At 35.6% G+C, this 24,775-nt stretch overlaps 1 protein-coding gene across 2 annotated transcripts in view; it reads left to right on the top strand.

Moving 5' to 3' along the window:
- The window catches only part of GABRB2 (gamma-aminobutyric acid type A receptor subunit beta2), a 232,135-nt gene that overhangs the window by 110,266 nt on the left and 97,094 nt on the right, over positions 1-24,775 (top strand). For both annotated transcript variants that reach the window (XM_047879113.1, XM_047879124.1), the window contains exon 6: positions 4,292-4,374. In XM_047879113.1, coding sequence (XP_047735069.1) covers positions 4,292-4,374 — 83 coding nt within the window. The remainder of the gene's footprint in view (positions 1-4,291; positions 4,375-24,775) is intronic.

A 24,775-nucleotide genomic window follows, 5' to 3' on the forward strand; every position in this document is an offset into this window, starting at 1 on the left:
CATATACATATTTCCAAATATTAACCATTGGTCAAATGAGTTATCACTGTATTTGCTCATTAGCATGTGGTAATAACGAGTTACAGAACATTTTATGAGTTACAGATCTTTTCTTACCTTTATCATCTTATAACAAATTAGGTTGGCAAGTTTTTAATTTCAGATTTTCAGAAGCAACCAAGTATTATAGGATCTAAGTGATTCATCCTAGTTCACTCGTTCTGGTCTATATGAACAGGATTCAAAATGGATTATTTTGTCTACAGAGTTTCTGCTTTAAGCCAATAGGAGACACAAGTGCCTTGGAAACATTGACTGGAAAATAGTTATATATATATTTTTTTGTGAAGTATAGCTTTAAAAGAGTAAAACACAGGTGTAAATATAAATGTTGATGTAAGAAAAACTCTTTCATCTTTTTTTTTAAATGTGGGTAGAAACTCATTTCTTCTGCAATAGCATTAGTCAATTTATTTTTCTTGTTCACAGCACTAATGTTTACAGCACTAGTTCACAGATGTTAGTTGCCATGAATATGTATCAGCAGAAAGTGTGAACCACAGCCTATATAGTAGCTATTGCAAACTTCACCTCACTTACACTGTTGAGCATCTGTTTATGGCTCTCACTTTTTTTTTATCATATGTGTGCCCTTGTACCTTTAATGTCCTTTGTGTTCATTCTATCAGATGAAGTTAATTTTCTCTTGTTTCTCAAGATGGAGATTATTTATGCTATTTTACAGAAGTAACATGGGAGTTTTGGTATGCCCATCATGTACCTAATTTTATTTTCTTTGAAAATGTATCTTCTACATAATACAAGCTTCTGTATTCAATTCAGGTTATAGCTACAATTCAGGTTGTAGCTACATGTGAAATTCAGGTTAGTAGCTACAATGTGTTAGTAACAATTCAGGTTGTAGCTACATGTGAAACAAAGACACAGAGAGGAAGGAAGGAAGGAAGGAGGAAACAAGGGAGGAAGGAAGGAAGAAGAGAAGGAAGGAAGAAAATCAGTAGGCCAGTGAGAAATTCAGCCATGTATTGCATAGCCAAAATAAATTGTCATTTTTAGGCCCTGAGCAAATTATTAACTGTGAATGTTAATTTTTATATACTTTTAGAATTTATAAAATGTAAGTATTTGGTAAGACCCAGGGAAAGCCGAAACAATCAGTTTGATGATAAGATAAACTCTAGTACTCTTTATGCAATGTTAATTAAATGGATTAAAATGTATTTATTCTTAAAAATATAAGACAAACCCCTAAAACTTAAGACATGTTTTAAGTTAAAAAAAGAGGAGAAATAATGCAGTAAGATAATCCTCCAAATAAAAGATTTATAATCAGCAAAACCAACTGTTTGCCTCTTTATAATTCATGTTTTTATTTATCCAACAGATGTTTATTGATTGCCTTACAATAAATCTGTGCCTTATAACAAAACCCGCGCCCCTAAACAGCTTACATTTTATTGAGAGAAATAGTAAAGAAAGAAAGAAAGGAAGAAAAAAAGAAAGGAAAGGAAGGAAGGAAGGAAGGAAGGAAAGAAGGAAGGAAGAAAAAGTTTTTTCCTCTTAATCCCTTTCACCCATTCCCCTAGCCCCCTCCCCTTTGGCCATCACCAGTTCTCTATATTTATGAGTCTGTTTCTCCCTTTGTTGTTGTTTGTTTGTTCATTTGTTTTGTTTATTATATTCCACATGTAAGTGAAATCAAATGGCATTTCTCGTTCTGTGTGTGGTTTATTTCACTTACCATGATATCTGCTAGGTCCATCCATGTTGTTGTGAATGATAATATTTCATTCTTTTCTTATGGCTGAGTAATTGTTAAATCACTATGCTATATACCTGAAACTAATTTAATATTATATGTCAACTGTACTTCATTAAAAGTCTTAAAAAGTAAGATAAATAAGATAATTTCAGATTATGATACTTGCCTAAAGGAAATAAACAGATAGGATGGAACATTAGTTAAGGCAACCACTTTGGATGGGCTTCTTGGGAAAGGGCTCTTAGAGGAGGTGACTTTTGAGGTGAAGGATCATAAAAGAGGGCCTTGTGAAGTTCAGAGAGACACATATTCTAGGCAGAAAGAACAAATGTGAAGACTGGAAGATAGTGAGAAAGGACTTGGTATGAGATAATATTGAGATTTTAGGAAGAGGCAGATTATTTAGAGCACAGTAGGACACAGTCAAAATTTTGGATCTTTTTGGAAGAACCACTAAAATTTGAAGCAGAGGAATGATAAAATCTAATCTATGTTTTTAAAAGATCTGACTGCTGTGTGGATAATGGATGGTAGGGAGGCAAATGGAGAGGCCAGGAGACCTATCTACAATAATTATATGAGGTGAGGCAACAGGGCCATAGATTTTGAGGGAGACAATGGAGATGGAAAGGAGCTGAGGCAGAGTAGCTAACTCTTGGCGAAGGAAAGGAAGGAATCAGGGATGAACATCAGCCCTAGGATACTCAACTTCCTGCTAAAAAGAAAAGCAAAAGTTAACAGAGCACAAACCTTAATGAAACAGTAACCAAACTAAAGAGGTATGAACTACTCACACTTAGTCACATATTTCCATCCTACAACTAAGGAGTGGGACTCTCACACCTAACTGAGGAATTTCATAGACTCAGTCTACCTAGATTACTTGCAAACTGTGCCCAACCTTTTAATGAAAAATATCTATCTGGAGACTGTTTATCCCAAGCTGGGGCTGTATCTTATTTTTCTATTCTTAACTCATAGTAAAGTGCCCTTCAGAGTAGAGTGAGCCAAAGTTGGTCAAATTCACTATCAATTTCTTGTTAGTTTTCCTTTTTCCAGCAGATTTAAAGGACACACTGTATGTAGGTACTCTTCTATATTCTGTATACAAATTATTCTTATAGACATCCTGTTAGGTAACTATTATTGTTGTTAATAATATCCCCTTCTCATAGATAAAGAAACTAAGGTTGGTTAAAGGATATTAACCATTCTGATGTCAATCAGTTAGCAAGACAGAATTAGAATTTATACCTATGTCTGTTGTTTTCTAAAACTTGTGTTTTTTCATGACATTATGCTACCTTATTGATCAGAAAATACATGTTAACAAATCATTTAGAACTGTATGATTTTTGACTCCTTTTAGTAGATCTTCAATAAGAGATTAGTGAAAAATAATGACAGAGTGGCTCCTGGGTGGCTCAGTTGGTTGAGTGCCCGCCTCTTAATTTCGGCTCAGGTCATGATCCCAGACCTCTTTCTCTTTCTCTCTCTCTCTCTTCCCAGCTTGGGCTCTCTCTCTCTCTCTCCCTCTCTCTCTCTCTCTCTCATTCTAAAAAAAAGATGATGAAAGAGAAATATAAAGGCATTAAAAGGACATGTTCATATCTTCCTGATAAAAAAATAAAGGTACCAGGTGTTCTAAATAAGTAAATCTGCCAATCCATGAGAGGACATTCTCTTAACAGGTCATGAGAATATCATTTTACTCAGCACAAAGCAAATCAGGTGATACATGAAAGGCTGATACTGTATTGTATTAAAGCACTTGATAAGTACTATACAATGTATATAAATGTCAAAAATGATGCATTAAATCCAAGATTTAATTAACATTAGATTAGAGAGAGGAGGAAACAAATGTGAGTGGAAGAGGAATTATCTATGTTGATATTCTTTTTTTTATTTTTTTTAAAAATTTTTTTAACGTTTATTTATTTTTGAGACAGAGAGAGACAGAGCATGAACAGGGGACGAGCAGAGAGACAGGGAGACACAGAATCTGAAACAGGCTCCAGGCTCTGAGCTGTCAGCACAGAGCCCGACGCGGGGCTTGAACTCACGGAGTGTGAGATCATGACCTGAACCGAAGTCGGACGCTTAACCAACCAAGCCACCCAGGCGCCCCATCTATGTTGATATTCTTAATCACCTGTAATGCTTAGAAAAATAAAGAGCCCTAGGACCATCCCTCCCTGCCCCAAGACATTCTGGAGCATAGAAACTGCCTGTTTAACAAATGCTCCCAGATGGTTTTGGTACAAGTAGGTAATGGACCACACTTTGGGAAAATACTGATTTTGTCCAATTTTCTTTTAATACATCAGCCCAAGGCTCATAAAGGAAAATGGTTATCTGAACTTGTGGCACCCTTTTTCGTTAGAACTTTGGCTTAAGTCAGTCTCCTAGAGGCCCAATTCTGTCCTCTTTGATACTTGGATTTAATTTTTCCAGTTCCAGCCATGGACCAGCTAACAGCATGTATCATTGCTATTTCTCTTCTAGAATCACAACCACAGCTGCCTGCATGATGGACCTAAGGCGGTACCCACTGGATGAACAAAACTGCACCTTGGAAATTGAAAGCTGTAAGTTTTTCTAAGAATGAAGCTAGACTGAACTCTGCTTTAAGGTTACTCTGGTTCATATCCAGACCACAGGTCCCGCAAAAGTACTGCTACTACAGTAAATCTGGTGGAGAGAGACGGAGTCAGTATCTTTCCTCAGTGATGCTGCCACCCTCTTAGTCTCATCTCTAAATCCCTGGGAGAGATGTATAGGCAAGATGTAATTGAGCAATAAAAGAAAGATGCTAAGACCCTGGAAGAAGACCAAGGGCTATTCTAGGCATTTAAAGTATGGAATTGGTGCATACAGCTGCAACAAGCTTGGAAAAATAGGTGGTAATGGCAGAGAGACACAGGAAATCCCAATTGTCTTTGCCTCTCAGGTTATGTCTTTGCAATTGCAAAATAAATGTGGCCTCTGGACCAGTTAAAATATTCACAGAATATGGATTGGTGGAATATTTTTTGTTTCAAGGGACTACTTTCACTGTCTAAAATTTAGTTTACATTCCTGCTAGAGGCCATATCATGAGCAAGATTGGTGTCTGTGTCTGTGTTTATTTTCTTTCCTGTGCTGACTTGTTTTGCAGTGTTGTTGCTTTTCTGGGCCACGGTTTCTTGATGACTCAATCATCTACCCTGTTGGGTGGGTGAAAACATTGATTTCATGACCCCTCTCCATTTTAGAGGTCATTTGAGATGGAAGAGGATTCGAATCTCTTTTCTTTGTCAGTTCTTTGCAATGTTTTCATGCCTCATCCCACCAAACAATTGGAAGCTGATGATTTTATATCCAGCATTCTAGATAATGAGTAACTTGACTGCTGTGTGGATGGGATACTCTCAGCTGTTGTGAGAAAACTCTAGCTGTGGCAAAGCAGTGTAACTCGAAGTCACTGCTCTGAGTGGAAATACAAGCCTTTATGGAACACAGCTTGTATTTGGCCTGTTAAAAAAGAATAGCTTCCAGAGATTATTGAATTTACATACATTTTTTTGAGGAACTTGATTTCATACTTGTGCTCTCAAATCGTTATTTTCACTTTTGATCTTTGCAATAAAGAACTATTTAATTAAATTGGTCTATAGGATTTTGATAATTATTTTTATGTAAGTATTTTGGGATAACTTTGCACTTTATTAACTTATGATAGAATTAAAGTGCAGATTGTTCTTCGAAGTCCAAATTCTTTGGTTGTTTCCAATTGTTTATATAAAGATTTAAAAAAAAAAAATTAGGTTGCCGTGTGCTAACAGTGAGGTTTTGATAAGAGAATTTTTTGTGGTGAAATTTGAGTGGACTTTTAAATAATCAGAATTGTACACATGGTTGAAGCACTTGTACTCATGTTATTTCATTTAAGCTCTTCATAACCTTCCAAGGTAAGTAAACAAGTCCCTTTTATTTTAAAGAACTGATGCCTAAGGACACAGCCAACACCCAGGTGTTTAATGTAATTAAATTATAATTCTGACAAGGATTTTTTTTAAATTAATGTGACAATTATTCAGACTTTTAGAAAGTTTAAGTTTTAATAAAGGGGCTTTTACATTTCTCATTTCAATTCACAGTTACCCTATTAAATGGAGTAGAATAGATTTTTTCCCACAGCCTTACTGAGATATAATTGATGTATAACATTGTGTAAGTTTAAGATGTATGAGGCAATGATTTGATAGATGTATATGTTGTAAGATGATTACCATAATAATATTAGTTAAATCCATTACCTCAGTGACATTGTGTGTGTATGTTGAGGACTGAGCTACTCTTTAGCAACTTGCAAGTGTACAATACAGAATTGTTAACTATAGTCACCATCCTGTAGATTAGATGCCTAAATATTACTCATATTTTAACTCATCTTTGTAAACCTTTAACCATCTTTGATCATCTTCCAAAAACCCTCACCCCTGACAACCACCAAGTTACTCTCTGTTTCTATGACTTCAGTATTTATTTTTAGATACCACATATAAGTAGGATCATACAGTATTGGTCTTTGTCTTATTTCACTTAGTGTAATTCCCTCAAGTTTTATCTATGTTATTGGAAATGACAGGATTTCCTTTTGATCACCATAGCTTTGCAGTATAGTTTGAAATGAGGAAGTGTGATGCCTCTAGTTTTGTTATTCCTGTTCAAGAGTTCTTTAGCTATTCAAGGTCTTTTGTGGCTCCATATAGATTTTAGTATTATTTGTTGTTCTATGTCTGTAAAAATGTATTGGAATTTAAATAGGAAATGCACTAAATCTATAGGTGGCTTTGGGTAATAGAGACATTTTAATAACATTAACTCTGATCTGTGAACATGAGATGTCTTTCCATTTATTTATGTCTTCAGTTTCTTTCATCAATGTCTTATACTTTTCATTGTACAGATCTTTCACTTCCTTGGTTAAATTTATTCCTAAGTATTTCATTGTTTTTGATGCTATTGTAAATGGGATTGCTTTCTTTATTTTGTTTTTAGAGTTCATTGTTAGTATATAGAAATGCAACTGATTTTTGTATGTTTATTTTGTATCATGAAACTTTACTGAATTTATTAGTTCTATTTTTTGGGGGGAGGCAGTCTTTAGGGTTTTCTATATATAAGATCGTGTCATTTGCATGTAATTTTACTTCTTCCTTACCAATTTGGATATCTTTTATTTCTTTTTCTTGCCTGATTTTTCTGGCTAGGACTTTCAGTACTACGCTGAACAGACAGAAAATCATTGTTATGTGAATGATCATGAAATATGTTATATTAATAATATATATGATATTCTGCCATTATTGGTAGGTAGTTAACTAATTAAGCTTATTGAAATGAATTTATGATCCTAGACTTTTAACAACTAGCTCTGAAGTTGATGCCTGACATTCAACCTTATTTATCCGTTTCCTTCTTCTAAGCAAACTTTAGGCATTTGTTTATTCTCCTTTTCCCTCTCCCTCACCCTCTCTTCTCCCTCTTTGCCTCTACCTCCCTTCTCCTTACTTTTCTTCTCTCCCTCCTTCCCCTCCTGACTGTCCTTCTTCCCTACCTCTCTCAAATGCAAATGACCTCAACAGTGGCATTACTAAATCATTATTACCTTGTCTCTATGCCAGCAATTCATATATTGGTTTAATGGCAGAGAAAATAATATAACTTGATTCTGAGTGAGGGAATATTAGGATTGAATTTATTGCAAAGCCATTTAATATGTCCCATCCAGAAATGAAAAATAATGCAAAGAGAGCAAGGGGAGTATTATGTGTCTTTGAAATGGGAATAGTTAGGGGACTAATCTCTTATACTCTGAGCCAGAGTAGTTGCCAGATTAGTTGCTAGAACTTTCCTAGCAGCTCTATCATAGAAAACTTCACAGGACTATGCCAAGTGTTCACTGAGATAGCCAGTCAGGCTTGTCCTTTTAGGACCTAAAAAAAAAAAAAAAAAAAAAAAATCCTACCGCTGCCCTTGTAGCAGCATCAGAAACCAGTTCTTGCTGTCCTCTCACAGTCACTGATTACATACATTATGTTGGGAAAGTCAACCCGCTTATCTGAGCCTCAGTTTCCCATAGATAAGAAGGGAATAATAATATCTACCACAACAAATTGTTATGAGGATTAAAGTAGCTAATAATGATTAAAAAAATATTGCACTTTGCTTAGTACATAGTAGACATCGAATAAATAATAACTGGTGATGATGATGATGATGATGATGATGCTTATATACCAATTTTATTATATTTAAAGATTCCTTTGGTGCTGGAGATTTGACCTAATTATGAGATCTAGTAGATCCAGGCAAGGAGGGATTGAAAACACAGCATTGTCCTTCTCAACTTTTACTTTTACATTCTAAGTAAGTCTCATTATTTGTAGGGCTGTCTACTTCCTCATAGTATGTCTCAGCCAGCTGTGCCTACAGTATAAAATGCAAATTAATTTCTTTTACTACTGTCAGTGGGAAAAGAATGAATAGTTAGCTTCAAAATCCAAAGAGGGAGATTTCAAAGCTCTTTGACATCTATCTGTACTTAGATGGAATGAAAGTACAATCCATTTTAAAATGTAATCCATTTGTGGTTTTGCCAACCTTTTACACTGGCCAGAGGAGACAGCCTCACCCACTGATCATCTAAAGTCTGTGCAATCAATGTAGCAAAATGTGCCCATAAGTGTGTGTGTGTTGGCACAGGCTTCTTTTTTTTCCTACAGATATTCACCATGCTTCAGGAAAGCAGGAAATAGAAATGTGTCTGTTGTTGTTGTGTTGAATTCCAATTTGGATATTTTGTAAAACAACTTGCTGTCAGATTATTGGTGGAATTAAGGCTCCATTTTCTTTTCAACAGCTTTATTTGGAATAATCTTTATTAAAGAGGGCAGTATAGATTGATATACTTAAGCAGACTAAGGTACTGAATCCATGTTTACGATGGCACAGGTTAATATATTTTGGATATAGCTTATGCTGTGTACTGCTCAATATTTTTGGAAATAGACATACAGGGTTTTTAAGAACTTAGTGGAAAAGATAATGCATAGTGTTCTTCCACTCCTAAAGTGAAAATTGATGGCATCTTAGAGTATGTCACTAATACTCTAAGTATACCACTTACTATACCAGTCTGTGATAATCAGAGTGGTATCACGGTATGTACTGTGGATCAGGGGACATTTATTTATTTTTTATTTTTTATGAGAGAGAGAGAGAGGGCGCAAGTGAGCAAGGGGCAGAGAGAGTGGGGGAGAGAGAATCCCACACAGGCTCGGCACTGTCAGCACAGAGCCCTAAGCGGGGTTTGAGCTCACCTGAAATGGGACTCAAATTGGAACCATGAGATCATGACCTGAGCTGAAGTTGTACACTTAACGGACTGAGCCACCCAGGCACCCAAGAGGATTTATTGAGTACAGTAACTATCTGGCATTGATTACTCGAGTTAACTAAATAGGTCACTTAGCTTTTTCAAGCTATGGTTTCACATCTCTACAATATTGCAATACCTTATAGATAATGAGATACGACAGAGATTTTTGTGCCATGCTTAGTACTGATCTTTCCATAGGTAGCAGCTGTTATCATTATTCCATCGTTATTATCATTATCAATTTCACCTGGAATATTGTGCTCACTTAGAGTCACAGCATTTTCAAGGGATATTTAGCAGTCAGAATTATCAAAATGTGAATGATACATAAAGTATGGAGTATGAAGAACCAGTAGAAGAAATGAGTGGGAGGAGGGATGTATCCTAGGAATGAGAAACCTAGGGAGAGAGTGGCAGTATTTGAATGGGATAGTTGTTTTCAAAAAATTGTAGTATTTCCTCTTAAGAGAGCAGACCATGTCCACTCTGGGGGCAAAACTAGACTAATGGTAAAAGATGCCAAAAGGCACTTTTGGACTGAAATATTTTAAAAAAAGAAAAGTTCATAGCAGTTACAGCCGGTGAAAATCCAGCAGGTCGTTCAATGCTATAAGACCATTTTCTGGGGAAAAGAGGATTCTTGCTTTGGGCAAGTGATGGGATGATATGATTTCTGAGGAGCTCTGGGTTGATGGTTACTTGGTACCAGCAAAAATAGGAAGGACTTTAGTTAAAGGACAGTTAGGCAAGCGCTGGTTTCTGTGAAGATGCTGATCCCATATGTATATACATCTGGAAGCAATGTTATTTATGAAAAGATGAAAATCACATCCTGGCTACAATTTTAAGTAGATGGTGTGTGTGTTTTGCTGATGGTCTGTTGTTATTTAGCTAGCATCTTTCTTTTCTCAGATTTTCCTCACAGGAATATCTCTTACCATTGTGTGTGTGAGGAGAAACACTCAGACCCCCATATTTTCCTGCCTTTCTAAATAATTTTGGACCCCCTTGAGGGTTTTTAAATATATATATATTTAGTTATATTTATAATTAGTTATAATTATTTACCTAGAGAAAATCAAAGAGAACTGCAAATGCTCCATAGTGTCACTGCACACAAACTTAATTTGCATCGCTGTTCTATTTTGGTATTTTCTTGACTTGTATCTAGTGGCTTGGAAGTGGGGAGTTTTTCTTCCCCTCCTTGATGTGTGAGATACTTTGCTTCAATGTGATCTCCATTGAACCATCTTTGTTGAACAATTATTATTCTTATTCTCTTGTGACAATAAATAAGTACCAGGATATGTGTTTAGAAACACTGGCACCTGATGCAGGTAGTACTTGTGATTTGGGGTATTTGGACTTTAGAGCTTCTGTCCTTACAATTTGTCCATTATGAGAAAGTGAAGAAGTGACTTAGATATAAAGGGTGCATCTTGATATGGAGTATGAAAAATGAAAATATTGAACTCTTTCCATCTAAAGCTTTTTTCCCCTGGAATAAAGAGAAATCTTATTTTTTATTCACATTTTTAAAATTTTCTCTTTCTGTAGTCTATTTTCTCCTTCTGGGATTCCTACAAATAGATATTGGGTGTCTCACATCAATCTACCATGGCTCTGAAATACAATTTGTAGATTTTTATCTTGCAAATTACTAATATTTATTTTATTCTAAAGAAATTATTATTAGTATTCTATTTTGGCCATCCTGTTTTCAATTTCTAAGAACTGTCTTATTCTTTGATAGCTCATTTTCCATAGTCACTTGTTTTCTTATGGAATGTTCTCTTTAGTTTACAGATATCATTTAAAATTATTTTACAAGTTTTCTTCTCTCTTCATTGTTTGATATCCTTTTGTGATGGTATATGTTTATTTATTATGGTCTTTTTTTTATGCTGTTGATTTTCCTTGTAAGTCAGATAATCTTGGTAATCAGTTCATATTTGTAAACAAAGGGCTAGTTTGGCCAAGGAGTTACTGATACAGATTTTCTGAACTGATGTGGGTTTCCTTAGCACTTTTACATGACTGTTTTCATAGTCAGATTCTTCCCTGAATAAGGAGAGTGGGGACAGGAAGAGAACGGGGCTTGATGACCAGGCAGCTTTCCTCTTTAGAAGAGTAGGCTAAGACCTTTCACAGATAACCAAGGCTTATCTGAGGTTTAAGTACCTTAGATTATTTCACCCTTTCATTTCTGGAAGGATGTGATAGAACAACTTATCCTTTTATTCCCCTCCATCTGTAGCAGTACCCAGGGCTATCTGGCACTCTGTTCTGATTCTCTCTTCAGCCCAATATGTAAACTAGGAACCCAGGCAGCCCCACTTTGTTTAAGGAGACTTCTTCCTGCATTGTCTAGGGGCAGTCACCACAGCCAGATATAAGAGAATAAGAAGTCTGGTGGTTGCATGGTGGCTCCTGCTCTGTGAACTTGCTGAGTCTGCAAATTCTCTAGTGCATAGGTTCTCAACTTTGCTGCACATCAGATCCCTTGGGGAGTTTTTAAAAATCCCAATGAACAAGCCACACCACAGACCTATTGAATCAGTCATTTTAAAAGCTCCGTAGGTGATAACAGTAAACAAAGTTGGGAAAGAGTCCTCTCGGGCATAGTTTTCACTCTTGAACGAGCATGAGAATGTCCTGGACAGTTTGCTAAACACAGATTGCTGGGTCCTATCCCTGGGATTTCTAACTTAATGGGTCTGGAATGAGGCTCAAGAATTTTCATTTTTCGCATTTGTTGGTCCTGCTAATGCTGCAGGTGTAAAAACCACACTTCTCTGACTTTAGTGGGAAAATCAGCCCTCTCCGTTGCACTTCCCTGTGCAACACTTGTTTCCTTATTTGGTTTTTTTTTATCTACATAACCTCATCTACATTCTAACTTTTGTACTTTTGTGATTTTCCAAAATTATTGGCCCATTGATGTAATGATACCTGCCTATTTTATAGTGCTATTATGGATTTTTACTGTTCTTTCTTTTTACACTTATTTCTATGAGATTTGAATAAGGTGGGAAAGGTAAATATACTGTCTTAGAGTGGAATTCTCCTTTTTCATACACATATTCAATTTTTAACTACATAAACAATTTTCAACCTCATTTTAAAAATTTAATAGCATATCACAAATATTTTATGAAATATTCTCTTCTAATTTCTTGTGTATATCTAGTATTCTACATGTGGATGAATCATAATTTATTTAATGGGTTCCCTATTATACATCATAAAATGACTACTATTTTGCTCTTTTTAATAATGTAATTTGTGCATGATTGAAGCTATCATTAAATACAATCAAGATTACATATCTATGTGTGTATATATATAATATACATAGATATAATATATATATACACACATATATATATACATACATATATATAAGATTACGTGTGTGTGAGTGTGTGTGTGTGTGTGTATGGCTCTTCTGTACAACGTAATATGTAATGTTAAATTTAAATTAGTTATTTAAAAAAAACACTACAAATTCAGTTCTTCAGTCTAACTAGGCATATTTCATGTGCTCAGTAGCCACATGTAACTAGTATCTGCCATATTGGACAGTGTAAGTATATAGAACATTTTCATCATCTCAGAAAAGGCTGAGTAACACAAATATATGAGGCAAATTCATAGAAGTTGAATAAGTGTATCATAGAAAAAATAAAATTTAAAGTCTTTGGGTATGATTTTACATATATCCTGATTTCAAAAATACTATAATATAAAAGGAAGCCAAAGGGCATTAGAATTGAAGTATAGTTATTTTCTTAATTGCAAAGAAAACCATTATTTTATTGTTCCTAAGCGGGAAAACCAAAAGGAAGCATAATTCATAGTGTTATCGAATTAGTATCTCCCATCTCACAGATGAAAATCTGCCTGCCATATTCATTTCCCGCAAGGCATCATTGGGCTCTCTCTGACATGGTGTTCAGAGCAAAGCAGTTTATGAAGTGTGTATGTATATCTTAGTAAACACTAGCCTAACAGGTAGGATGTGGATAAACTATATTATCCTGGCAGTGATCAAGATTGCCACATGAATTCACAGGAACCTTTGGAATCTAGAGTTCTAGGTAGAGAGAATTTGGGGAGATATATTTTAGCAGTAGACTCAGTCCCTTACCAGATTTTTGCCCTGTGTATATCAGGGTAAATACTGTGCCAAACCCAGGTAAATGAAACACAAAGGCTTCCACCCCTCATCTGTAGTAAGCTGACTTGGTAACTAAAAGAGGTCAAAGCTTAAGAGCTGTTCACTCCTCTGACCATGTGGTAAGCACAGGTGTAAAATTTCTGGATGTATTGGCACAGGCTCAGCTTGCAACTCAAAGAACAGAGAGGAGCAATTATAAGGAAATGGATTCCCATTATTGGTTCTTAAACTGAAGTGTTTTCTTAAAGACTAAATAAGTTCCTGAGTCCCTCAGGACAGAGTTTTGGATTAGGCTCTGCTCAAAACCCTGTGCTATGTATATTTACCTTTCTGAAGGTGATAGCCACCTTTTATGTTTCTAATACCCATTTTTTTTTCCTGTTTGGAAATTTCCATTAAAATTAAAAAAATTCGGTTGAGGTGCTCATTGTATTTTACAAATTTTTCTGTGGCAGATCTCATGGTGAGAGGGTGGTGGGGGTACAGACTTGTTTACTTGGTTTTCCTTGAGGCTCAGGAAAGGTGCCAACAGAGCTGTCACCAAAAATTGTCTCTTTTTGGCTGGGCTGCATTTTATGCTGTATCCTAATTAAGTGAAAATGCCACATGTGTGGCTTTCTTAGCATTTTTTAGTGAAAGCTGGAGAGCACTTCAGGAAACCTGATGTGAACATCATAAGCCAGAGGCATAAATACACCCACAGACCTTCCCTGAAGCATTTCCAGAAGACTCATGTTGTTTTTGTTTGATAGTTGCAGCCCAATGAATCATAACTTAGACTGACTTTTCTCAGATCCTGACTCTGGCTCCTTGTGTTACCACTTGGAGATATGGTCCTTTCAGTAGGCTTTCAAAACTCTTGATTTGTTTTTGCAAATCAAACACCTTTTTCTTCATGATAGCTTCCAGAGTCTATCATCTATCCCTACTCCCACCTCCATTGCCTTCAGTACCATGATTATTACATTTGTTGTTATCATGATCACCATTATCAATAATAGTCACTACCATTTATTAAATGTTTACTTTATATTAGATACAGTGCTGTATATACACATATAATCTCATTTATATATCTCATATGACAACTACTAATAGTATTTCTTCTTTACAAATGAGGATGTGGTACCTTAGAGAAGTTGTGCAACTTAGAAAAGATCACACACGTTAGCAGGTGAATGTCTAACTGAAGAAAACAGAATCCAGTGTAGCTAGTTTAAGCAGAAAGAGACTTACTTAGCTTACAGAATTCTTGGGAAGACTGAAGAAACAGACTCTAGGCTGAGCTTTTACATATAATTCTCACAGTCACAGCCCAGGCCTGTGTTGACAGGCAGTCAGTGTTCCTGCCACAGTATAATGACTACCTGCAGAACAGAGGGACCGCTGCTCTCACTAGACCAAAACCACACTGATTTTCAGGTAATCTGTACTAATGAAAGAGGTGTTTTGTGCTGTGCCTCTCTCACTTCAAGCTCTGAAATCAAGTCTCCAACAAGTGTATCCAATTGGCAGAACCTCAATTACATTTTGAACCATAGACAGAAGTGAGGAATTATTATTAGGGCAGTTATTATTATTATTATTATTATTGTTATTATTCATTATTGCTTGACCAAGCTGAGATGTGAATACAGATCTAATTTTAGAGCCCGTCTCTAACCATTATACATATATTCTTTGTTTATACACCTAACATAAAATTAATATATTCTTGTTTGTATTAAAAATAATTTATTTCTAATAATTCTATATTTATTAAATTCTACCTGCTGAGATATATGCTTTCAGTGGACTTTGTTACTTTCTTTGCCTGCCCCATATCTGAACATTATATTTGAAGAATCCCCTGCTTTATGAAACAAAGCTCACCTTCCATAACAGAAGTTGAAAAAGCCTCACACTCATTCTCTCAGCCTTACTTGCAACTAGAAGGTGGGTGCAAGACCAAGACTGTACCAATCCCATAACTTTGAATTGGAAATCTGTGCTGTGAGAACCAGTGGCTGTGGGAAAAGCCAGCCTAAGAAAGTTAGGAGCTATGGCAGTGGAGGGATGGAAGTGTTCAGGGGAACATATAGCTGTAAGAACCATAGCACCCCTACCCAGTGAAGTTGCCTTGATAACTCTACTAGGACAGTTCTGCGGTTTTGGACATTATTCCTGACTTCATAGTTTCCACACCTGGATTTCTGGCCTATTGTAAGTTGTTCAATATCATTTTAATAACTGTGTCTTCTATTTAATTTAACTCGTCACTTTATATTGTTTGCAGCTAAGAACCTTGATTGCTATGCTTTAAAAAAATATATATTTATTTTGAGAGAGAGAGACAGAGACAGAGAGTGGAGGAGGGGCAAAAAGAGAGAAGGAGAGAGAGTGTCCCAGGCACTCTGACAGAGCAGAGCCCGACACGGGGCTTGAACTCACAAACCATGGAATCATAACCTGAGCCGAAACCAAGGGTCTCAACCAACTGAGCCACCCAGCGCCCCATCTATGCTTCTTGAAAAAAGGATTATGTCTTATCCTTTATCTTTTATATTGCTTTGCAAATGACAGGTAGGTAGTGAAGAAATTCTTTACCAATTTAATTTAATTCATTGATTTCATCAAATTTCACTCTAGAACCATGCCCTCCCAAAACAAAATAGTGCCATAAGGAATTCCCTCTCTTGGGATTTATCACCCTCCCTGCCCCCAAGCTATTTGGCAATTGATTTCAGATTATTTGCCTGAAAATATTAGAGACTTTACATGAATTTTTCTGTGGCCACATTAGGTAGAGAGACAGGTGGGCAGAATTTATTGAGCACTTAGTAAGTGCTACGTGCCTTATATTCATGGTCTTATTTTATCCCATCAACCAGATGAGAATAAGAAATTAAGTAAAGGTTATACCTGAGGCATAGTCAGGATTCATTCTCAGTCAGTCATCCTCAGGGACCTTGCTATCAATCAGCCTACCACCATTTTGAAAGTATACAAGGGAAGATGATGCTGAAGTCAAATAAACATTAATGCTGGAACAGGGCATTAAGTTTTTAAGCTGTTTTAAGGTAGGAAGTTGCTCTACGCCCTTTGTCCCTGTAATTAAGGGAGTGTTTATACTCTATGGGTATGTGCATGCTAATATCATAATATTCATAAATGTGTCAAGAATTTATCAAACCATTGCTAGTCAGTCACTTTGTTTCTTTTTTCTGATAAACAGAAAAAAATTAAAGATTTATTTCTCAGTAAAAGAAAGCCATTCATTGATAGTTTAATTGATTTCAAATGGCCCTTTTTGTCACCTTTAGAAATAAATATTTATTATAGATATATATTCTGAAACATTTTTGTACTTGAACCCCTGACATAAAATGCTGTTTGAGTCTAAACTTAATCAAATTTACTGCCCAATGGTAAGCTTTAGCGGACAGAAATAGAAAAAATACGTTAAGGATGAGCTGGCCTTAAGTTGAATAATTGTGGCTGTTCTGATTACAATTGTATCAAAACAGTTTAATATGTGAGCAGAAGACAGAGTATTATAAATTACTTGCATATGCAAAACAAAGTTGTTACTTTAATGTGTCTTTCCAATTCTACCTTCTTTTCTTAGTGCTTATGTAAATAAAGGTCATGCTGCTTGTCTACAACTTTATAGTTGTGAAGATACATTAGCAGAATGTTCCTTAAAAAACAAAAGACTCTTTTAAGATCTAAGGACTATATTCAATGCAATACTAACAATACCTACCATTTGAAATGCCAGTTTTGCAGTGAGCCCTTTACACTGATAAGCTTACTTAATCTTCACAACAGCCCCTTGGGTAAGTACAATGTCACACTATTTTACAGATGGGAAAACTGAGGTTTAAGTAATTTACAATACACATTTGGAAGTGGTGACAATAGAACTCACTTAATCCTCAAAGCCTAATTACAGAGTATGATAATTTAACCATGTTGGTGATGCTTATTCATTGAGTTAATAAAAACAACATGCGCTTAAGAGCACAACTTGAAACTGTAGCTCATAGTCAATTAAACACATACTTACTGGTACCTTACTGGGTTTAGGAAATCATCAAACAGAATGGGGAAAGTTTTGTAAAAAGGGGCTCATTAAAGAGCCAGCAGAAGGATTTATTTTAAGCCAAAAGGGGTTTGGGATTCTCATTTTAACCATCTCTCTCTTCTGGGAAATCTGAGACAATGAGAATGCTTTATCAGGTTTTCCAGAAAGAAGAAAACAGATAATCTGCCCTATTCTCCATTGCCAAGTAGGGGATGAGTGACATTCCTGGAGCAATGAGAAATCCTCAGTCCCTCTAATCACTCTGTTGTAACATTTTAAAGTCCCAGTGGGCCATACATAATGCAACTCATGCACCCTGAGGAATGGATGGAATATATTTAGACTCAGTGTGGTCTTCTGCTTTCTTCTAGGGCTGGTCTAACGTGTTACTTTTCAAGACCTAATTTCTAGCATTTTAAGCTTCTTAGTTAAACATCATGTGCATCCATAACTCAAGAAGAAAACCAAAAATATATGAGAATAATCTCTGAAGCACAATATGCCATATAAAAAACAATTTTCTAAAATTCTCACTGAAACAAAAGAAAGTTTTCCTCTTTTTGTTTTGGCCACGGAAAACAGGAAGAAAGGATCAAAGATTAAAGGCTTCTTTTTGATATTCCTTCCTGGACCTTCACAGGTTCCCCCAAAGAAGATGTGTTAACGATTATTATATTCTTGTAAATAACATTGAGTTGGTGAAAAATACCTCTTGATCACAAACTTAGAATGTGTGTGATGTGGGGTGAAGATTCTTGGCTCTTCAGCCCAACCATTCTTTTTTTTATGTTTATTTATTTGGAGAGAGATTGGGAAAAGAGGGGGAGAGAGAGAGGGAGACAGAATCCCAGGCAAGCTCTGCACCATAAGCACAGAGCCCAACATGGGGCTACATCTAACTGTGAGATCATGACCTGAGCTGAAATCAAGAGTCAGAGGTTTAACCAGCTGAGCTACCCAGGCACCCCAGCCCAACCATTCTTTACCTAAGATCCACAGAGGCAAGACACTGCACCTGTACCAGAAAACAAACAAACAAACAAGCAAACAAACAAACAAAAACCATGAATAGCCTCAGGGATTTCTACCTTGCTGTTCTCTGCCTGCAATACTTTTTCCTCCCTTCTTTGCCTAGCTCACTCCTACTCATTCTTCAAATCTAAAGCTAGAATTAATGTCTTAGCATTGTCTCTCCTAATTTCCCTCTCTCAAAGCACCTGTACCCTTTATTCATGCAGTTGTTACAGTTGTCATGTTTGTGGATTTTATTCTCTTATAATCAATGCTGCTTTCTTTCTTGACTGTAAACTCCACAAGATAAGTACCATGGTTATTTTCTTATCATTCCATCCACAGTGCTGAATGCAAAGCATTGTAAAATTCAAAGTATTTGTTGAATAATAAATAAACAAATGGCTTGTTGGACAAATAAAGAATAGCCAGCCCAGCCCATTTTTGGTTATCACTTGCTATATTTAAGGATCTCTGTTCAGTTTTACCCTCAAACTGAGGCCATCACTGCCTCCTCAAATTAAGGAGAAAAATATCAGGAAGGGAAAAATGAGACTACGGTGTTTCATTAAGCCTATTCTCACAATGTAAAGGATATACAGATATCAGCTGCCTCCTCAGTCTTACAAAAAATGGAGAATAAGTAGCCCCTCAGTGGCCAGTCATGTGGGTTTTTTGTTTTTTGTTTTTGTTTTTTTTTTTTTTTTGGTTTTTTTTGTCATTAGGGCACTTTGGTGGATCATATTAACTGATTTTGAAGGATAAACCAATCTTACATTCCTGGGATAAGTCTTACAGGGTCATAGTGCATTACCATTTTTATGTGTTATTAAGTGTGATATTCTAAGATTTTGTTGAAGATTTTTGAATCATGAGAGATACTAAACTATAATTTTTCATTTTTGGCAATGCCTTTCTTAGGATTTGGTATTAGAGATATGGGGCCTCCAAAATGACTAAGGACAGTAGGCATCCTCTATTTTATGTAAGTATTCGTTAGCTTGGTGTTTTTGTTTGTTTGTTGTTTTTCTTTCTTAAATGATTGAATTCAAAAGTGAAGCTATCTGGGCCTAGAGGTTTTTTGTTTATTTGTTTGTTTGGTAGGGAGATCTGATAAATGGAATATCTTTACTAAACATAAAGCTGATCACATTTTCTTTCTTCTTGTGTCATTTTTGCCGAGTTATATTTCTACATAAATGTTTCTGTATCTTCTAAGAGGTTGAATTTTGGCATAAAGTTGTTCATAGTATTCTCTTATTGTCCTTTTAATGCCTATAACATCTGTAGTGATAATCTCTTTTCATTAATATTGGTGATTTGTGTTCTTCCTTTTTTTTAATGTTTATTTTTAAGACAGAGAGAGTGAGCGGGAGAGGGGCATAGAGAGAGGGGAGACACAGAATCTGAAGCAGGTTCAAGGCTCTGAGCTGTCAGCACAGAGCCCTGTGAGGGCCTCCAACCCACAAACTGTGAGATCATGACCTGGGCCAAAGTCGGTCACTTAACTGACTGAGCCACCCAGGTGCCCCTGTGTTCTTCCTTTTTTATTGATCAGTTTTGCTAGTGTTTTTTCAATTTTGATAGCATTTTCAAAAATCATCTTTTGGCTCAGCTGGTTTTCTCTAGTATCTATTTTTTACTTTATTGATTCCTGTTTTTTGTTATTTTCTTCCTTTGCTTCTTTTATATTTACTTTACTCATCTTTTCTATAGATTTTTGTAGATGAAACCTTGGCCACTGATTCAGACTAACTACTCTGATATGAGGATTTGAAGATACAAGTTTTTGTCTAAGCCCTGATTTATTTGCTTTTCCAAAATTTTAATGTATTTTCATGGTCATTCTTCTCAAAATATTTTCTAATTTCTCTTGTGATTTCCTCTTTGCCTTATTAATTTTTTGAAATTGTGTTGTTTCACCTCCAAGTAGTTGGAGTTTTCCTAGCTATAGTATTATTAGTAATTTCTAATTCAATCCTATTATGATTAGAGAATATATTCTTTGTAGTTCCTACCCTTTTAAAATTTATGGAGGCTTATCTATCTTGGGTAAATATGCTGTATGCAATTAAAAAGAATGGGTATTCTGTACCCAATGGATGTATTGTTCTACACATGACAATTAGATCAAGATGGTTAATAGTATTGTTTATATGTTCTCTGTTGTTGCTAGTTTATTTTCTAGCCCTATCAAATCCTGGGGGAGGGGTGTAAAAATATTCCTGCAATATTTGTGTAATTTTTCTTCCTCTCATTCTGTAAATGTTTGCCTCATGCATCTTAAAACTATTATTTGTGGCATATGATAACTGATATGTCTTCCTGATTAATTTCCCTTTAATTATTATGAATTGCCACTCTTTATCTCTAGTAATATTATTTGTCTCAAAACATATTTTATTTTATATTAAAAGAGCCATCTGGTATTATCATGCTTGCTTTTTGCATGGTTAATCTTTTTCTATCCATTTACTTTCAATGTGTCTATGCCTTTATACTTAAAGTAGGTCTCTGTGGTCTCATATAGCAAGGTCTTACTTTTTATATTCTTTGATAATCTCTGCTTTTCAATTGGATGAAAATGTTTAGACCAGAGGTTAGCAAACTGTGACCCATGAACCAAATCCAGCCTATGTCCTTTTTTATGTGGCATATTGCTAAAAATGGCTTTTTTATATTTTTAAAGAGTTTTGAAAATGAATGTACTGAGAAACCTTAAGCCTGGGTGGTTACCTTTGACTGCACTATTGATTGACATTAAAATTTGACCTCTTTTCATTTTTTCCTTCACTGGATACCCTATCAATACAGCTTAAAATTGTCCTTACTTTCTGGGAAGTCACGTTATCTTGTAATTTCATGTGTAGCTTTTGGTCAACTTTAAAGTTGTATATCTTTCATATCTCTTTTCATAAAAAAGAAGTCAGGTGTCCCTATGAAATTTCATTTTTGTTTACTTTTGTTCTTCCTTCTGTCAGTCATTTCTGTATCCAATTCTTAAAAAAAAAATTCCCCTCCATTTGTTCCATTAACAAATGTATAACCATATCGCATACACTTTTATTGACACTATTTTTAAAAAGTTTAAACGATATACAAGAGTAGCCCTGACAAACACATCAACTCATTAATAGTTTGTTTTATAAAGTTATTAAATTGGCTGTAGATCCACTTACTTCTGTAATTTAGCTTATATTTACCCTACTAATCAATATGGTTATCCATTGTTTCCCTCAAAAAAGGTATTTTTAGAGGTGAAGTATGAGATATTAATAGCTAACATTTATTTAACACTCTATACGATAACCAGTTTTGAATTATTTATAAGAATCATTAGATTTAATTGTGTGGAGTACCCTTTGAATGCCCATTTTCAGATAGGGAAACTGAGGCACAGAGAATTTAAATAACTTGCCCAAGAGTTCACAGACTAATAGAATCAGAATTTGGGCCCAGGCTGTTTGGTTCCAAAGCCTGGGCCATTAACAACCATTCTTGCCCCACAATGCAACTGAAAGAGCATTGTATTTGGGGTCAGGAGACCCAAGTCAGAGCCATTGACTTGTGCCAGACATCAATTAAGTTCTTCAGAAAGTGGAGGAGTTATACCAGATTGTTATTAGGTGTTCTTATAGTTCAAAATAGTATGATTATTTTTATTTACCTAGATGCCTTGTCATTTTCATATAAAGAAGAGGCAAGGATAATCAATAATCATAAATACTGTCACATGGGCCTTTTATCAAGGTCTAAGTATGTGACAGAACTGGAGTCTGAGCACAGCTCTGTCTGCATCCAGAGTTTAACACTCTGTCAGAGTTGGCCTCATGAGCACAAGACCTGGGCAGTCAAACAGGGCCCCGTCTTGGTATAAGCTGCCACTGTCTGAAATTCATAATTTGTAAACAAGAGACCTCTCATTTTAATTTTGTACCCCACAAAATTATGTCACCGGTTCTGCTTTCAAATCCATCTACAGTAGTCTTGTGCTGCTGCACTGACAGCAGAAATTTATTTGGCATGAGGGTTAGGGCCAGGAGATGCTCACTGATATGGGGACATGATTTGTGATCCAGTACCTTCTTAGAGACAACTTACGACCCATCAGTGAATCCTGAATCTCTTGGGTTGACGGTCTCTTCTCTGTTGTTTCTTGTCTTTTGGATTCTGGAAGAGCAGAGTTTTTCATTACATCTTGTTAATATCTGAAGCCAACTTCTCTGAGTCAGTATCAGTTATCTTTCTAATTGGAGAAATAATGAAACATATTTACTTAGATCTCACATAGACAAAGAGAAAGATTTCTCAATGTGTATTCCTGGTTTTCTCTCTGAACACGATTCCTAATGCTAATATTATGTATTCTTTGTTGGCTATGATGTTAAGTTTTCCATTCCATATGAAAATTCAAAATTTATATTTTAAATAGAACAAGGTTTTATTCCACCCTGTGAAACTACTTCGCATTTGACTTACTTACTCCCACCCACTCTTACCCCCAGGAGAATATCTCAATGATAAAAGAAACTAAATTAAAGCTGTTTTCCACAAAGAATATAGCCTACTAATGCTTCTTTGATATCACAGATTTTTAAAAATCTGTCTTGTTAAAATGACCCTCCATTCTCTCTCTGCCTCTCTCTCAGTCCCTCTCTCAGTCTCTCTCTCAGTCTCTCTCTCTCTCTCTCTCTCTCTCTCTCTCTCTCTTTCTCTCTCTCTCACACACACACACACACACACATATACACACACACGCACACACACACACATATACACACACACGCACACACACGAGGGCATGGTTTGCCATTTTTTAACATATGCTCCTGCTTTACAAAGTTAGTTGAAGCAAACTTGTCAAATGCCAAAGTGTACAGTATGAAAATTTCAACAAAATGTCAGGAGAAATGGGAAACCTAGTGAATTTAAGAAAATCTGTCATAAAGATTGCATTGCATGTTTCTTTCTGCCTAACTTTGGGTGACATATGGAAGTTTAAAAATATAACCTAATGATGTGTCTTTATGATAAGAAGTTTATATAACCTAATTGCCACAAAACTGTCATTGCTGGTTAATTTATTAGAGTAATAAGATATTGTACTCTTAGAACTTAGTTGGAATGAATTCTTCCCAACAACACTGATGGCCCCTGAACCATAAATTTTCTATTTTTGATGCTTGTTTGAAACCTGAGAAGATGCACATGTGGGCATACTATTCTTTTAACCATTTTTCTTGGAGCACTGGTATGGATACCATACCAGTGATCCAGTGATAGGTATAAGTTAGGGACAGTGACAGGTGAATTAGGTACAGTGCTGTGAACCTTCTCTTACGGGAGAAGCCTAAGTGTAAAGGATTGGGAGGAAGGAAATAGAGACTAATATAAAGGCCTGATCATTTATGGGAAGTATGAGCCCTCAGATTCCACCCAAATGCTAGCTTTTTTTTTTTTTTTTTTTTTTTTTTTTTTGGAAATAACCTTAGGTTCACAGAAAAGTTGCTAAGATAGTACAGAGAGTTCACTCAGGATTTTCACCTAGCTTCCCCTGATGTTACTATTTTACATACCATGATAACATTTCTCAAAACTGAGAAATCAACATGGGTAAAATCCTATTGAATAAACTAGTCTTCATTAAGATTTCATCAGTTCTGTTCCAGAATCTAATCCACGTGCTGCATTTAGTCATCATGCTTTGTTAGTCTCTTTTAACGTCGCAGTTTCCCAGCCTTCTTTTTTATTTCATAATCTCAGAACTTTGCAGAGAACTTGCTAAGTATTTTCAGAATGTCCCTCAGCTTGGGTTTGCCTCGTGTTATATCTTGTGATTAAACTGGTCCACCCAAATATTTAATCTTCTTCCATAAGAAAGTGCATGAAATCCAACAGTGCTGACTTGAAAGCAGGAAAGAGCAGGGCTACATGACCATATTTGACTATGTAAAAGCCAAGGTGATTAACTGGAGTAATAGTCTATTAGTTTAAACATTGGCTGAAAATTTACCATATAGATATTTATTTCACACACAAAAATAATACCAACAATATGTCCCAGACACTGTGCTTTATATACGTTGCCTAATTTTATTGTCAAAACAACCTATGATTCAGGTGTTAGTAGTATTATTACTGTTATTATAATTATCATCATCATCATCATCATCATCATCATCATTATCTTTGAGTTGAGGAAATTTAAGCTCAGGGAAAGTTAAGTTCCCAGTAGTACAACTCAGTACTGTCTGTGGAATACATCCTTAAACCTATGTCTTTCTGATTCCAAATACCTTACTATTT

Source organism: Prionailurus viverrinus, chromosome A1 (genome assembly GCF_022837055.1).
Source record: "Prionailurus viverrinus isolate Anna chromosome A1, UM_Priviv_1.0, whole genome shotgun sequence".
NCBI classification, from domain to species: domain Eukaryota; kingdom Metazoa; phylum Chordata; class Mammalia; order Carnivora; family Felidae; genus Prionailurus; species Prionailurus viverrinus.